At 34.5% G+C, this 14,155-nt stretch overlaps 1 protein-coding gene across 8 annotated transcripts in view; it reads left to right on the forward strand.

The window, feature by feature from the left end:
• FIP1L1 (factor interacting with PAPOLA and CPSF1) overlaps positions 1-14,155 on the forward strand; it is a 105,801-nt gene that overhangs the window by 68,244 nt on the left and 23,402 nt on the right. For all 8 annotated transcript variants that reach the window (XM_072620777.1, XM_072620778.1, XM_072620781.1 and 5 more), the window contains one exon: positions 763-818. In XM_072620777.1, coding sequence (XP_072476878.1) covers positions 763-818 — 56 coding nt within the window. The remainder of the gene's footprint in view (positions 1-762; positions 819-14,155) is intronic.

Consider the following 14,155-nt stretch of genomic DNA (forward strand, 5'->3'; position numbering starts at 1 on the left):
CTAACTGCTTTCATGCTCTGTGCTGGTGGATATGCTAGTTTGGTGTGATGGAATGATGTGCTAAAGGATTTCTTTGCCCTTAAGTGGTAACTCTTTCATATAAAATATGTTTCTGAGAAAAGAATTACATATGGAAAATGCAGAGTAAAATATGAGGCATGGGTGAAAGTATTATAAATTAGAAACCTCAGTTATAAATATATAAATAAGCATTTTTCATTTCGTTTAAAGAAATATTTTCCTAGTTATAAGATTTCCCCTTAGCAAGGCAGTTTACTGTAGTAGATAGATAACATGATGGATTTGGAATCAGAAAAACTTGAGTTCAAACCTAGCCCCTGACACTTACTGGGTGTATGGTCCTAGGCAAGTCATTTGACCTCTCTCATCTGGAAAATAAGGGAGTTGGACTAGATGACTTGTAACATCTTTTCCAGCTCTAAATTTTTTTACCTAAAAACTCAATTAAGCTGCTATCCATTGAGCCACTGGAGTCCAACTGTATTATAAATATGGTTTTTGATTAAAAGTATTTTTTAAAAATAGATATTTAAAGAATAGCTTTTTGTGTATTTGAAAATTTTAAAGAAAATAAATTTGTAACAGTACACTCTTGTGTTAAATATTTCCAATAAATGCTTGATGTTAAAATTCTATTTTTTCTTTTAGTTTTTCCTTTTATCTTGCCTTTAATTCACAGCTAGTGAAACTAAAAAATTAATATGAATGTATTGGCGTTAATGAAGTATTTTTTCCTAATAGTGGGCATTCTTCTGGATATGATAGTCGTTCTGCTCGTGCATTTCCATATGGCAATGGTAAGTTTATTAGTTTTCTTATTTAATTTGAACTGTTAAAACACTTACAAGTATATCTTACAAAAACTAAAAAAGCTTCCATTATTTAAGGCCATATTACACAAAGCAGTGGAAAGAACATTGAACTGTAGAAGAATTTTATTTACATAGTTATCTAGCATGTTAGATAGTAAAATGCTTTCAGTCTACATATGTCATTTAACAGTGTGGTTCCTGCTAAATGGGCAAATGGTATTTGGGATACAATTATCAACAGCTTTGTATAAATAAAGAAAAGTATCACTATTTAATTTTGTTAAAAAGTCAACTAAAAACACCTATATTATATAGTTAAAGTTTGTGAAGGGTGGTATAGGATGTAATGTGATATAAAGCAGAAAAAAAGGAATGTTGGAACAGGATTGTAGAGAGCTAAGTGCCATCCTGAGTTTATATTTTAATCAGTCAGTAAGCATTGCTTAAATGCCTGCTATCTGCCAGCACTTCATAAACTCTGGGGATGCTGAGATGGGCACAGTGTCTACCCTCAAGGAACTCACAGTCTAATAGGGAGACAACAAACAAACATTTACAGACAAGCTCTATATAGGATAAATAGTAAATAATTACCAGAGGGAAAACATTATAATTAAGAAGATTTGGGAAAGACTTCCTGTAGAAGATGAGATTTTAGTTGGAACTTGAAGCCAGGTAGAGGACATGAGGAAGGAGATTCTCTCAACCAGAAGGAGGACAGCCAGAGAAAATGCTAAGATCTGGGAGATGGAACAGCAAAGAGGCCAGTGTCTGTGCTTCTAAGAAAAACAGTACATGGGGTAGGAAGTAAGGTGTAAGAAGACTAGAAAAGTTGGCAGGGGAGATGCTAGGCTATAAAGGGCTTTTCATACCAAAAGGCAGGTTTTATATTTGATCGTGGAAGTGATAAGGAACCATGGAATTTTTTGAGTCAGGGGGCTGACATGTTTAAAACAGTGCTATAGGAAAATCATTCTAGTGACTGAATGGACAATGATTTGATTGACTTGAATGGGAAAAGACTTGATTCAAACAGAACCAACAGTGTTCTGTTACAGTAGTCCAGGTGTGAGATGGTGAGTGAGAGCCTGCACTAGGGTGTTGACAGTGTCAGAGGAGAGAAGGATCCATTTCAAGAGAGATTACAGAGGTGAAATTGATTGGCCTTGGCCCAGATTGAACATGGGAGAATGAGAGAGCAAGTTATCCAGGATGACTCGTAGGTTGCAAGTCTGAGAGACTCGGGAGGATGGTGTTGCCCTCTGTAGTAACTGGGAAGGTGGGGAAGGGGTTGGGAGAAAAATGAGTTGTGTTTTGAATGTGTTTAGCTTAAGATGTCTACTCGACATCTAGTTTGAGATATCTGAAAGTCATTTGAATGTTCAAGATTGGAAGTCAGCAGAGAAGTTGGAGCAGGAAAAACAGATTTGAGAATCCTCAGCATATAGGTGGTAATTAACTCCTTGGGAGCCTGATGAGATCACTGAGTGAAATAGTATGATGGGAGAAGAAAAGTAAAGTAGGCCCCAGGTAGGAAACTGAGGGATACTTAGAGTTAGAGGATGTGACCTACTTGGAGACCCTGGATCCTAGTCCTGAAGCAGGGGTTCTGCGAACTTGCTTTTTTAAAACTATTTTGATAACCATATTTCACTGTAATTGGTTTCCTTTATAATCCACTGAATTTCATTTTTTGCATTTAGTAACATTATTCTGAGAAGGGGATTATAAACTTCAATAGTCTTCCAAAGGAGAGGTCCATCACAGACACACAGATTAAGAATTTTTCATCCTTAGGTCTTGTCAGAAGTAACTGCTGAAGGTTTTTGAGCAGGAAAATGACATGATCATACTTATACTTTATGATGATTATTTTGGCATTTGTGTAAGAGATAGTTTTAGAGGCAAGAAATTGGAAGCAGAAATATCTGTTGAGGAGTCTCCATTAATCAGTAAGTAGTGTTGAGATCCTAAAATGGAGTGGTGATCATTTGAATGAAAAGAAGACAATGAATGTGAGAGATATTTTGAAGATAAGATTCAATGGCACATTTTTAGATTTATTTTCTCTCTGTATGCCTATGAGTTTATTTTATGTTTGCTTACATTTCAATAATCTGTAAACAACAAAATTAAAGTTAAATGCAGTAGTTCTCAAAATCCAAATTATTAAAAGTATATATCCTCAATTATGAACAGTAAACAACAAAAATAAAAAGAAATACATGCTCTCAATAGTTTTGCAAAACTGTTATTAGAAATGTGCTTTGTGAGGGTGTTGTGTGTTTGTTGGAATTTATCAAAACAATGAAAGTGGACAATTACTGAAAGGAGAGGTGGCTGCATGTCACAAATACTGCCTGACATACTGGCTCAATAGCTTCCTTAATCTCTCAGTTACCCCAGTCAGTAAATTTGCATTGGTTAAGAGCTTTTGTTCACCAGGAATCCCCTATACCAATGAAATCATAGTTCTGGTCCCTCAAAAGGTAGTATAACCATTCTGCTTATAAGCCAGTGTATTCTACCTTGCCCTTTTATTTTAGGCAATGCTTTGTGTGGTATTTCCACCTTGTATATGGTAACCCTCTGAAAAAATATGAGCCCTCAATAGAGTATTCAGTGACCTTTCCTCATTCTTTGCCAGCATCTAGGGAATTGGGTGATAGGGCAGAGAAGTTCTTTTCCAGAACCCATAGGCCTTTCTCTGTTTTACTTCTTCAGTGATAGTCTTCCTTATTTTAATTTTACTGAGTGTTAGAATCTCTTGACAGTGAACTGCACATAGCCTAGATAATATGTTAACTAACTTGACCCAGTGGGATTACTCATTCACGTTGGGTTTTCTTTTCAGATCCCTGCTTGCTTCTGTGACTCTACCTTCTTTCTTACCTTGAGGTTCTGCCTTACTCCCATGATCTCTAGAATAACAGTATTCTTTTATGTCAGAGCCCTAAATCCATCCCTCTAATGGATGTAAAAATGTCAGTCATTATAGCTGTTTAAATATTGACTCACTTGTCTCACTTTGACTCTGGCCACAACCTTCTGCCCCTAGAACCCTTTCCCTTTTTTGGCTTTGAAGATTACCTCCTCTAAACCGTAACCATGTTCCTATTTCTACATACCCTTTTCTATTCAGTGTCATTGCTCTTCTGCCAATCCAGTCTTGAAATTTTATTGTTATGTTTTGTTTTTCATTCACTTCCAGAATTTTTTCTGGAAATTTAAGGCAAATTCCTCCCTGACCTCTTTGATATCCCATTGCCACCCCCAACGTACCCTTAAAAAAAGAAGATAACATTTTTTGTTTCCTTGAAGCATTTTATTGTAATGACTTGGATCAGGAAAGCTAAACTTTGAATTGGCGGTTTAGTACTCATGAGCTGTTTGACTTTTGGCAAATTACATAACCTGTTTTTTCTTATCAGGAAAATGGTGATGATAATACTTGCTCTATATGTCTTGGGGTGTGGATATAGGAAAAGAGCTTTTGTAAACCTTCTAAAGTACTATAAATGCAATTTAGCATTCCCAGTTTAGAATTTTAAGTCCCTAACAGTTTATTTTTCACTTGACTCAATACTCTTCTTTGTTCGTTTACATCCTGCTATTTTCTAAATATATCCTTCTTCCCCACTCAGTGAATCTTTCTTTGAAACAAAAAATTGGAAGAAACAACAGCTTAGCAAAATCAACTGACAACTCAATCCTTATGGTTTCTAACAGTAAATCCTAAATAGTTTTAACTTCTTAATGAATTTCCTCTTTCTTGAACTTAACTGTCTTTGCAAGGACCTTCATCTGAGGATTTAATCTCCTTCAACTGCTAGTGCTTTCCTCCTCCAATCTTACCTTAATTTACTTTATATGCATTTTTATATACCTTTGGGTGGGGTGTGTTTGTCATTTCACTAGGTCTCAGTTTTCTTATATGTGAAATGAGAGTGTTGGACAAGATAAAGAAAGTCCATTCCATTCTAAATCTATTGTCCTATGTTTAATCAGTGAACTCTTTTTAAGTGTCTAACACTGTGCTAGGTGCTGGGGTTACAAAGAAAAAATAAAAAGGAAATAGGCCTTATCTAGGGTGCACAGATAGCAAATGACAGATCGATCAATATTCAAACCCACGTCTTCTGATTCCAGGTCCAGTACTTTTTCCAGTGGATCTTGATGCCTTAATTTTTAACTGTTTATGTTTTTATAAGTAAAGATAATAGATCAGATTAAGAATTAAATTATTTAATTTTTATTTGGGGAATGTAGGGAAAGGGAATGATTTGGAGTTGGAAGAACCTGAATTTGACTCCTGTTTCATATACTTACTAGCTGTGTGACTCTTGGCAGTTGGAGTACCGTCCTTATCTGAAGTCATAGGAAATAAGGTTGAATTGGGTGGGCATTTATTATGGGTAACCTTTTCTTTTTCCCCTACAGAATCATTATATTGACATGTTTATACTTTTATCTGAGGATTTCAGAATGTTATTAATCATGTCTGAGTTGGAAGGGCCATCAAAATAATTTATTTCCAATCTGCATGTTTTATGAAAAAAATTGAGGGAGAGTTTATGTTGTCAATGATAAACTAGCTAGAGATAGAGCAAAGACTAGAACTTAGAGGTTTTCCTTCACTATGCAACTATCTGTCAAATGTTAAATGAGAGTTTCTTTTAAAGATTCAAAGGATTTTAAAGAATTTGGCTTGGTTTGTGTAATTGTGCCTGTGTTTGTTTTTAAAACTAATGGAAAGAGATCATCTCTTTTATAGTTGCAGTCTATTGCAGTCAAGATGAGAAAAGTTAGAAACTTCAAATTCTGTACTTCTGAAAGAAGGTTATGCAAATTTCCTTATCATTTCATCTTTCCCTGTGCCTTAACTCTCTTAAGTCTATTTTTGTCTTCATCGTTATAGGAATTTATGATCCCCTCCATAGGAAATCTCTAATTATCGAAATGTAGATCTAGAAATGGAAGGAACCCTGGAGACTTTCTAGTCCTATCCCTCATTTGAGAGATGAGGAAATACTCTGGGAGGAGGAGTAACTTGCCAAGTTCAGACATGTAGCATCTTGGGATTTGAACCCATGGCCTCTGACTTCAGGGCCAGTGCGCTTTCCACCATACTATGCTGCTTCCTTCCATTATTCCACAGTATTTTCTCAACCTATTACCTCTACTTTACTCCCTTAGCAGTCTCACATCATCAAATCTCTTGCACCTTTGTCCCGTTGTTGCTCATTCCTTGCCAGACCCCACCCCTGAGTTATTTTCACCATCTGCCATTGCTCTTTACTTGGGCTAAAAGTGATAGAAGCCAACCATCCACCTCTGCCTCCACTCATGTGCTGTGGAACAGAGATAGAAGTCAGCCAGCTGAGTTGACTAGATCCAACTAGAAATTGGTCTGTTGGGCCCTCACTTTAGTAAGGAAATCCTTTTACCCCCTTACCACACACACCCCCAAGCTAGTCAAAGCTTTGTTTCCCACCTTGAGACATCAACTTAAAATTTTTTGTGTGAACTATGCTATATATTTTCATGAAGATGAAATGCTATTTGAAAGTTTAAGGTAAAAGTGAAAGGTGTATCCTAAGCTTTGGGTTTCAGAGAGAGAGATGTGTATTTTTAATTGCTGCTTTTGTTTTAATATCTCATTGATTTTCATGCCTACCCTCACCAAATCTGCTACCCAGAGTGTACTTTGAATCTTTGTTATCTTTATATCAAAGAATTTAAAAATTTTTTTTAAAAAGTTTAATACCACCTAAAACATCAACCATATCTGTCAGTATGTGCAGTACTTCATATCTGTGGTTCCTTCCCTCTGCCTCTCTCTCAACAAAGAGCCCAAGCTTGGTCGTTATCATTTGCTTAAACTTAGAAGTGATTTTTATGTAAATGCCTAAGACTCCTCAAGGATCTTGTTGCTATATGAATCAATAGTTGTTGGATGAAACTGATTTAAATTGTTATTATATTAAAATTGAAAGGTTGAAAATTTCTGTCTTGAGACCTGTTGTTTAAAGGGGTTTCTTCTTTTTATTCATTCATTTATTTCTTTTTAGTTTTCAGCATTGACTTTTAGGAGATTTTGAGTTCCAAATTTTTCCTTCCCTCTCCCCAAAACAGGATGTAATTTGATATAGGTTATACATGTACAGTCATATTAAACATATTTCCACATTAGTCATGTTGTGAAAGAAGAATCAGAACAAAAGGGGAAAGATCATGAGAAAGAAAAAAAAAAGAAAATAGCGTGCTTTGATCTGCATTCAGATTCCATAGTTCTTTCTCTGGCATATTCCATCTTGAGTCTTTTGGAATTGTCTTAGATTTAGATCATTGTATTTCTGAGAAGAGTTAAGTTGATTATCTATCAGAGTTGGTTATCACACAGTGTTAACTGTGTACAAAGTTCTCCAGCTTCTGTTCACTTCACTCAGCACCAGTTACTGGTAAATTTTTCCAGGGTTTTTTTAAAATCCACCTGCTTATCATTTCTTACAGAACAGTAGTATTCCATTACATTTATATACTACAGTATGTTCAGCCATTCCCCAATTAATGGCATCCCCTCAATTTCCAATTCTTTGCTACCTGTAAATATTTTTGTTTGTGTGAATCTTTTTCCCTTTCTTTTGATCTCTTTGGGATACAGACCTAGTAGTAGGTCTTGATCAAAAGTTTTATAGCCCTTTGGGCATAGTTCCAAATTGCTCTCCAGAATGGTTGGTTCAGTTCGCAATTCCACCAACAATGCATTAATGTTCCAATTTTCCCTCATCTTCAACTTCTATCATTTTTCTTTTTTGCCGTATTAGCCAACCTGATATATGTGAAGTGATACCTCAGAGTTGCTTTAATTTGTGTTTCCCTAATCAGTAGTGATTTAGAGAATTTTTTCATGTGCCTATAAGTAGCCTTAATTTCTTCATTTGAAAACTGCCTGTTCCTATCCTTTGACCAGGGAAATTACTTGTATTCTTATAAATCTGATTCAGTTCTCTATATATTTTAGAAATAAAGCCTTTGTCACAGGTACTGACTGTAAAAATTTTTTTCCAGCTTTCTGCTTCCCTTCTAATCTTGGTTACATTGGCTTTGTTTGTGCAAAAACTTTTTAATTAAATGTAATCAAAATTAATATCCATTTTGCATTTTATACTGTTCTCTATCTCTTGTTTGGTCTTAAATTCTTCCCTTCTCCATAGATCTAACAGGTAAACTATTCCTTGCTCTCCTAATTTGCTTGTGGTGTCATCCTTTATGTCTAAATTATGTACACATTTTGGTATATGGTGTAAGATGTTGGCCTATGCCTAGTTTCTGCTCTAATATTTTCCAGTTTTTCCAGCAGTTTTTGTGAGATAGTGAGTTTTTATCTTACAACCTAGAATCTTTGGGTTTATCAAACAGTAGATTACTGTAGTCATTAACTATTATGCCTTATGTTCCTAACCCATTCCACTGATCCATCACTCCATTTCTTAGCCAGTACCAAGTTTTGATAATTATTGCTTTATAATACAGTTTTAGATCTGGTATGGCTAGGCTACCTTTCCTTGCATTTCTTTATATTAATTCCCTTTATATTCTGAACCTTTTGTTCTTCTAGATGAGTTTTGTTATTATTTTTTCTAGCTCTATAAAATTATTTTTGGTAGTTTGATTGGTATGGCACTAAATAAGTAAATTTATTTAGATAGAATTGTCATTTTTACTATATTAGCTCGGCCTATCCATGAGCAACTGATATTTTTCCAATTGTTTAGATCTGATTAAGTGGGGTTTCTCTTAAAATTTTTTGGACAAAAAGTCCACTTTACCTTAAAAAACATCACTCCTTTTGGTTAATTCTTGCTGTGAATTATAACTAGATACAGTACAGATTTATTTCTGTAACAGCATATGCGGGCTGTCTGTTATGTAATGGTGTTCAGTCAGCTTTTTGGCAAACAGCTGTAACCATCTGCTTTGGAGATTAGAATTAGATTTTAATCCTCCATGGCCCATTTCTGTAAATATTTGTAATTATTTCTGTGAAAATGTAGGTAATATGTGTGTGTGTGTGTGTGTATCATGTCTGTGATCTACATTGTCTTAAATGTATTTGAATTATTTGTATTAAATTTGTATTAACACTATTTGAATTAAGGGCAATTTAAGAAAAGGGATATTGGAGATTTTTTAATGACCTGATTGAAAAAATTAAATTAATACTGGAAAAAGTAGTTTTGCTGACTTAAAATAGAGAACTCCAAGAGCAGTTATGTGACAGAATTTCAAATGGAGATAAGGAAGTAAGAGAAAGTCACAGAGGAATTTCTTTAAATAAAAGCCAGCAGCGCAGAAAAGTGAGAGTAACACTAAAGCGCATTCAAGAGTCAAAAGATCAGATTCTTAGCAAATAAAATTATCAAGTTAAATTGCATGTTATAACTTATTTACAATATGAACATAGGCATTCTTCTCATCTAGGTACATTCAGCACACATGTACATTTTCATTTCAGAATAAATCTATTTCTGTGCTTTTGAATTTTGTTTTGGTTATGTTTATGCTTAACATTTAACTATGAAAAGACTTATGTGTCTTTTGAAATACCTTTAAATTCTGTGACTGTGCCTTTTTAATTAAGGTTAAGTAAACATTCCCGTTTTTTAGAAGGGAGATGTGAATATTCTAAAATAGGCATCTCTTGGCTTTTGATTGGCATCATATTTTTAGAGTCTGTTAAATAAAGTCAGTAGACATTAGAGTTGACAGAGTGATATTTTAGGAGTTTTATTGTAGCTCAGAGTAGACAAGTCTCTGCAATAACACATCCTCGCATATGAATCCTAGAAAGCATATGTTTTGGTTTTTTATTCCCTTCTGCAAAAGGTATCTTGTTATCAGGTAGTGTCATGCTTCAGTATTTAAAAGATCCATTATTTCATCAATTCTGCTATTCCCTTCACATCACAGAAGAACATACCCAGTGTCTTTGGGAGTTGCTGTGTCTAAAAAATCAGTCATACTCTAGGCAACCTGGTGATGTGTCTCTTCAAACCTAGAAAGACTAAATCTTAGATGACGAATTATAGTCCAGGTTTTTCATTTTATAAATGAGGATTGTGAAATAGAGATTGTCACTTTTCTGAGTCCTCATAGTTGAGAAGTGAAAGAGCTGAAATTTTAATCCAGGTCTTTTGATGACAAATCTAACGTTCTTTCCACTAAGATATCTCCCTGCTTTGAGGACTCTCATAGATGCCGTTAATCTATGGACCCTCCTTCACCTACTGTCCGCACAGCTTCACAGCTTCTGTTTCCTCCTAAGAATGAGAAGGTAGAAGTGTATTAGATTTATTGGGAGAGAGAAAAAGGAGTATATAAATTTACTCCAAAGATACCATCTTGTCTCAGTTGTTTAGGGTTATCATGGACTTCTCAAAACTATAGTGTATTAATAGAATTCATTAATATAATTAATTACATAAGAGCTGTGTGAAAGTGATCTACAACATTGAATACATTCAACTAATAGTTTAAATGAGAATGTACTGAGTTCTTTTTAAAGAAAGTTCCCAAAAATGAGTTTAAAAATATTTAATTGCTGTTTAATGCCTTCATGAGGATCTTTGCTTTTAGAGATATGTATAGGCTTGCAAAGCATTATATTTACTATAACCTTATGAGATACATTTTTAATTTATTAATTTGTGTATAAACACTGTTAAGTATTTTGTAAACATACTATCACAATTTTACAGAAAAGGAAACAGATTCAGAGATGTGAAGTATTATCAGACAGTTACTGAGTGGCAAAGCTGGAATTTTAACCCCTTATCTTCTGATTCCAGTTTTAGTGTTTTCCCCAGTATATTATGCTATCTCTGATAAAAATCAGTTAACTGCAAACTAGAGCACCATAACATTTAGTTAACTAATTTTTTTTTTCTGTATCCATCTGTTAAAATAAATGGGGAAGTATCAGCAAAGCAACATGTTGTTATGACTAGTTTCCAAAAAATTTAGCAGTGGAATCCGTACTAGTGTCAAGAATGCGTATCCCATCCATTTGAACATTACAGTGAAAAGTGATTTTTTTTTTAAAATGTTGATCTTGACATGCACTGAGTGATCATAGATTACCCAAGAAAATTTAAAAATGTTCTGCTAAAAACAGAATTTGAAGTTTTAGAAAGAATTGTATATTTTATGAGGATAAAAATCCCAAAATATTTTTGGTGAATTTTTAGTTAATTAGAAAATTTTATTCATTATTACAATTAAGCAAAGTTTTTCTGCACACAGCAAAAGTCTCAAAACATTTCTGCTAAATGAATTTTCCCAAATGTTCAAGTGTTTAATTTGTTCTTTATAGTAATAATTTCATTTTATGTTGTATTAAAATTATTATTAATTTTCTCAACTACATTAGAGCTTAGGGAGAGAAAAGGAAGAGATCAGCTAACTTTACTGAAAAGATTTTAGAGGTTTTTGAATCAGGGAAAATACTTTTATTTATACACTTGAAAAAATTCACACACACTTTAGAAAACAATTGAAAGGTTGAAAAGGTTTTTTTGTTTTGTTGACTTGGTTGTTTTCTTGACTTATGGTACCAGTACTTAAATTTAAATACTAATACTTTAGTTTCATTTTTTAAATTATTCAGTAATGTCTTTTTTAGAACATGTAATTTTGGAGTGGTTCTGATAATTACTAAATTTACATTAAATTTTCCCAAAATTTAAATTCATTAAAGATCAAATGAATAATTTTCTTGAATAATGTTCCTAATTTAAAACAATTCAACAAATGCTCTTTGGGTCTAGGAGCCATGCCTAAAATTCAGGAACTAAATGATTTTCAGTTTTCCAGGGAAAAAACAACTGCAAAAGCAGCGGAAAGTAGTCATGTGATTTTTAGGACACTGGTTCCCTACTCAGGTTCCATCGGAATATATTCTACAAAAGAATCCTGAGAATGCAGAGTGAATGAAGGCCCTGGTGGTCAACACTGCCTCCTCCTAACCTGTTTATCTCTTTCCAACTTTTAACTGACTCAGAACAGGTACGATGATAGCTGAGGGAACTTGTGTTCTTGTTTCTCTATGATTCAGGTGGTAATCTTTAGTGCTTCTGCTTTCTTTTGAAGTTATCATCATAATAAATACTGGCTTACTCTTTGGTGAGGTTGTTCTTAAAAGTATTTGGTTGTCTGGTGAGCTTGTAGTAAAGAGGAAATGTGGGGATTCATGAAAAACACAAGGTACGTCTATAAAGTTTTAAAAGAAATCAAGATCAGATTCAGTGGCGATCATTGTCCTTGTCGCTTTACTAAAGTACCAGTTATAATATAAATACAGGCTGTCCTTCATTGGGCATATCTTGCCATTTCTACCTCTGCACATATCTAGATCAGACTTTCTTTGCTTACCCGGCCAGTACAGAGACACTCATCACCTCTCATCTAGATTTTTGTAACAGTCTCTTAATTGATCTCTCTGCCCCAAATCTCCCTAATCAAGGCCATCCTCAGATTTTTCCATTCCATTCCCCTACTTAATAAATTCCATTGGCCCTCCATCACTTTTATTTTTTAAAGTTTTTCACAACCTGATCCTAAGCTAACAACCTCACTGTATATATTATTCTGTTCCCCAGCTTCCCCCTCTCCCCCCCAGCACACTTCAATACAGCTGAACCGTTCTTTGTTCTTCATGTTGATTTTCCAGATGTTTTCACTCTGACCATTCCCCAGTGCTTGGAATTTGTTACCTCACTACATCTGCCTCATAACATCCCTCCTTCCTTTAAGATGCCACTCAAGTGTGGCATTCTACATGAAACCTTTCCTGCTTCTCCCACCGGCAGATACTTGTTTACTTTACTACTTTGTGTGTGATGGCTTTGTATTTATTGACTATATATTTGTTTTCTCTCTGCACACATACACACTGATTCCCTAGAATAATGAAGAACAGAGTAATGGCATCTGAGTGCCTTGAAAGTAAGAACTGTTTCATTCTTTGTATTTAAAAGCATGGTGTCTAGTTAATATAACCGGTGTATATATAGTATATGTGCTTAATTTGTTGGTTTGTTGGAAAGCAATCAACAGTTGTAGCGTATCATACATTGAATTTGAGATGGTAATGTGTTGCTAACTATTTTAAAAACATTTTAAAATTTGGTATTGCAGTATCTCCAGGATATAAATTAATCTTTTCTTTACACTTCAGTTAGAATAAAACTAAACATATATAAGGGTAATATGTTGGGTTTTTTTCCAAGGATCCTGAAAAGCTAGAGGGTTCAGGAAATTGCAACAGAGACAAACAGGATGAAAATAGGCTCTTTTGAGAAAGGTTAAAGTATCTGGGGTGACTTTTGTGAGAAAAAAAGGGTACAGGGAAAGTTAATGATGAAAGCAACAAAGACAAAGTTAGCTACTCCATGGTGAAGTGAACATAAAAATAGTTACATTATATTACAATGAAAAGATTCATTTATTATAAATGATTAAATACACAATTACCCAGAAATTTCAGCACGTTTTCATGCTTTTTAAAGTTGAGGTTTTCAGCTTTCAGTCAAGCATTTATTAAGAATCTACCATGTGTTACTATGATGGGTGCTATAGAAAACAAAGGCAAAAATGAAATAATCCCTACATTCAGGGACCTTACACTCTGTGGGGTGAATAAACATTTTTCTTTTTGTCTTTGTTCAGACCTGTAATTTCATTACTGTATCATTTCTATAAGGAACTCCGATCTAGGAAACTTATCAGTCTTGGTCAGCAAGTGCTCTGCAATTTTTAGTTTTATAGAATTGCCTAGGGTAGTGGGAAGTTAAACAGTTGGCATAATTTACCAGATACAGTATGTGGTACAGGTGAGAACTGAAAGCTCAAGTCTTCCTGAATCTAAAGCCAGTCCTTGTTTAACTATGCCTTGTTTCCTCTTCCATACAAAATATAAATGAAAAAAGTACAAGTTAATTTGAGTGTGAAGTCATTAGGAATTAAGGTGGGAGCAGGCAATCAGGAAAGGACTCATGTTTGAGCTGAGCCTGGAAGAATCTAGGAATTGGGTGGGTGGGGGGATGATGAAGGGGTGCCTTCCCAATATTGAGGATATATAGGAATAGCACAAAGATGGGCTATCTGTGAAGATGAGCAAGAAAGCAGGTTTAACTGCTCTCAAAGAATGCAGAAGGAAATCACATATAATAAGTTGGAACCAGGTTGTGAAGGACTTCAAACACTGTTTCCAAGTTTCAAGAGGAGTTAGATCTTAGAGCTTATATGGTGTCACTGCAACT

This window comes from Notamacropus eugenii, chromosome 6 (assembly GCF_028372415.1).
Source record: "Notamacropus eugenii isolate mMacEug1 chromosome 6, mMacEug1.pri_v2, whole genome shotgun sequence".
Lineage (NCBI taxonomy): Eukaryota > Metazoa > Chordata > Mammalia > Diprotodontia > Macropodidae > Notamacropus > Notamacropus eugenii.